The following is a 3,419-nucleotide window of genomic DNA, read 5'->3' as shown; positions in this document are numbered from 1 at the left end:
GTGATGTGGAACTAAATTAAATCTATCTATCTATATTTATCTATCTATCTATCTATCTATCTATAGCTATATATACACATACATACATATATATATATTTATATATATACACATATATATATATTTGTTTTGATTTCTAGGAAATTACATTGTAAGATGTTAGACCAGAGGATAGGATGGGTGTGAAGTTCTGCAGTGAGGAATATTTATAAAAATGAACTGTTACCGATTTTTGAACAATCTTGGCTTCATGAATATCTGTTTATACTTAGTATCTTGAGTCATTTTCTGAGAAATAGGCTATTTTTGCACAGTCTCTTGATAAAGTGAGCTATGCAGAATTGATTCATGCTCTTTTCTTTGTGCATTTAGGGCTTCTTGAACTCCTCTGAGCTCTCTGAGCTTCCAGCTGGGCCTGAGAGAGAAGGGTCTCTGAAGGATCAGCTGGCCTTGGCAATTGGTGAGTATTTGTAAGGAGTCCTGGAAACGAAGAAGTAAGAACAGGCTCTCTAGTCTCTGGTGCTCCTCCAAACTCAGGTCGAGACCTGCAGACTTGCGGCCTGCCAGGGTCGCCGGTCGGATGTGAGAGGTGGGTTGTGTGCTGGCTACAGGAGCAGCAGGCACCTGTGAGAGCTCAGACTGCCAGAGGAGACCAGTGTCAAGCCCTAGCCCCTTGTTACCTTAAAGGAAATGTCATTGGAATTTTGAAATTCTTCTCAAGAGTTTAAATTTGCATATAGAAGTCTCCTGGTGTTTATCTGCCTGTAACTAAGTAAAAGCTATTTTCCGCACCCGGGAGGCCTCACTGTGCTGACCAGAGAAAGCACACCTGCAGTCAGAGGCCGGAGCGAGGTAGACCGGAGGTCAGGTACCTGCTCTGTGAGCCATCTGGGCGTGCCAGGGGCTTTGCTTTTAGGACGCTGTCTCTGTGTTGAGAATCTGACCTAAATTTGTGAAGGTGCCTCCTGTGAGCTCTGCTGGCTGTGGGAGCCACATCTGGGGTCCCCCCGGTGTGTCCCTGATGGAGGTGGGAAGTGGGACAGGCTGGAGCTCGCTGGGAAGCGAATGTTCATCCGTGGCTTCTTGTGGCCGCACCTCGTCGGGCTGGTCATCTGGGACCGGGCACGACCCCCAGTGAGTCACGGGCCATGCGGACCTGGGGCAGCGATCACTCCGCATTCTGGGAGAGCTGAGTTCAGCCTCGGATGTTCCGGCCCCCCCGCCCCGCCCCTCCGGAGTCTGGGCGCTGCCTCCCGTGGCTCTCAGCGTCGTGGCCACGGCCCTGCAGGGCATCCACGGAACCTGCGCCTCGGCCTGGGCTTAAGGAAATTACGCCCTGAGAAGGGGGAGAGAAAACTGGAATCAGCTCTTGGCTCTCGCACGCAGTTCTAAAAATGGTATTTTTGCTTTTGGTGAGAGGAAAGGAGGCTGGCAGGTGGCGTGGCGTGTGGGTTTCCGGCGCTCTCGCCGTGGGCTTCCCCTGCGGCGGCCGAGCAGAGCTGCCGTGGCGGCATCAGGGCTGCCGAGCGGTGGGGGCCTGGGTTCTCCGGAGGCCCCCTGCCCCCTCGCTGCGTGAGCCTGTGCGGCGTGTCGCGCCGGCCGGCTGGCGCGAGGAGCCCGCGGGAGTCCGCGGGGACCAGGCCTGGCGCACGGCTGCTCCCGTCACCCGTCTCGGTGGAGGTGTCTGCGCCGTGCGCGTGGCGCCGAGGCTGGGAACCCAGTGAGTGGCCTTCGCGACGCAGCCACTTGCTCTGGGCGTGCGGGCCGAGGCCGACCGGGCCCAGCCCCGCGCCGGCTCCCACCTGCTGCCGGCATCACACACTCAGGCGTGTTTTGTTTGCTTCTTTATAGGGAAGTTGGGAGAAAACATGATTCTTAAGCGAGCTGCGTGGGTGAAGGTGCCAGCCGGGTTCTACGTTGGCTCCTACGTCCACGGAGCGACGCAGGGCCCCTCGCGCGGCCTGGCGCTGGGCAAGTACGGGGCCCTCGTGGTCTGCGCGGCGTCCGAGCAGAACGCACGCCTGGCGGAGGTCGGCCGCCGCCTGGGCCAGCACGTGGTGGGCATGGCCCCGCGCTCCGTGGGCTCCCTGGACGACGCGCCCGGGGGGGAGGCCGACACCCGGATGCTGTCCCAGCCGTACCTGCTGGACCCGTCCATCACGCTGGGGCAGTACGTGCAGCCTCAGGGCGTGTCCGTGCTGGACTTCGTGCGCTTTGAGTGCGGAGAGGGCGAGGCGGCCGCAGAGGCCGAGTCGTGAGTGTCCAGGCGGCCGCGTGGGGCGGGGCGGCGCGGAGGGGTCCCCGCGCCCCTTGCTCTTCGCTTCTGGGCTTGCAGCGGAATCGCGCGCTGGCCGGCTCACGTGGTCAAATAAAGTCGTTGCAGAATAAAGACCGCAGACTCGTCCTTGCCTGTGCGATTCCGGGTTTAGCTGCTGTGCCTTCGCCGGACCGGCCTTGGGGGCGCAGGCCTTCGCGAGGTGACCCCGTCCGCAGAGTGGCCGGCCGGCCCCGTTTCTGCGGCCGCGTCACTCCTGGACGCTGCTCCCTGCTGCTTCGGCCTTTGCTTCTGTGCCGGGCCCGGCCCCACCCCTGCATTTCTTTGGGACCCTTGACCCAGACAGAGTCTGGAAAACGTGCCTCATGTGCTGATGTCTCTGGCGCTGCAGGCCCTCGGCGGGGCACAGCTGGTTTTGGCCCCGCTCCCGAAATTAGTAACGCGTGGGCCTGTGTCTCTCGTGAGTAAGGGGTGTGGCTGGCGGGGACCGAGGTTCCCTGGCAGCCGCGGGCAGGTCAGGCGAGCTGGTGCGGCTCCCGCCGCCCGGCGGCCTCCCGGTGCGAGTGGTCCCCGTTTCACAGGCGAACCCCAGTAAGGAAGGAGCCCCTTTTCGCACACAGGTGTCTTTATTTGAAAAGCTAGAAACCTGGCGCGTATGATTCGGGGCCTCCGGCTGTGGCTTCAGGGTACACGTGGGAGTCACGGGGCTGCGGTTCAGGAGTTGGAAATGCTGATCTCGGACTAACAGACTTAGGTCCTGGCCCTGGCGTTAACTCTTCAAGGCCAGGAGATGCCCGAGAGGGAACTTAACATCTAAGGCGGGTGGCAGTGGGGGAGCAGGAGGCAGGCGCGTGTGAGACCTGCGGCCCGGGCCTGTCTGAATGACGCCGAGCCTCAGCCCAAGCCGGCAGGTCAGTTCTCCCCTGGTAACCGGCCCCATCTGCTCTTTTCTGTGCCTTCTTGCCTCAGAAAAGCCCCCTTTCTTTCTTCATCTGGAGCTGTTTCCAGCCGGGCATGACAGCAAATTGCCCTCTGGTGATGCCAAACACAGAAACAAAGTCCTGTTCAGACAGGTAATTCTGAGAGAGAACAAAGTTTCTGGTTAGAAGGAAGAGCTGGCCGGCGCCAGCGTGAAAGACGGTGC

At 59.6% G+C, this 3,419-nt stretch overlaps 1 protein-coding gene across 1 annotated transcript in view; it reads left to right on the top strand.

Moving 5' to 3' along the window:
• The window catches only part of TSFM (Ts translation elongation factor, mitochondrial), a 7,810-nt gene extending 5,421 nt beyond the window's left edge, over positions 1-2,389 (top strand). Inside the window, exons 4-5 of the mRNA XM_012732273.1 lie at positions 373-460; positions 1,852-2,389. Coding sequence (XP_012587727.1) covers positions 373-460; positions 1,852-2,258 — 495 coding nt within the window. The 3' untranslated portion in view covers positions 2,259-2,389. The remainder of the gene's footprint in view (positions 1-372; positions 461-1,851) is intronic.
• The last annotated feature ends 1,030 nt before the right edge of the window (positions 2,390-3,419 follow it).

This window comes from Condylura cristata, unplaced genomic scaffold (assembly GCF_000260355.1).
Source record: "Condylura cristata isolate star-nosed mole 26May11 unplaced genomic scaffold, ConCri1.0 scaffold00034, whole genome shotgun sequence".
Taxonomy (NCBI): Eukaryota; Metazoa; Chordata; class Mammalia; order Eulipotyphla; family Talpidae; genus Condylura; species Condylura cristata.
Note: the sequence above shows the minus strand (reverse complement) of the source record. Positions and strands in the feature narration are given on the sequence as shown.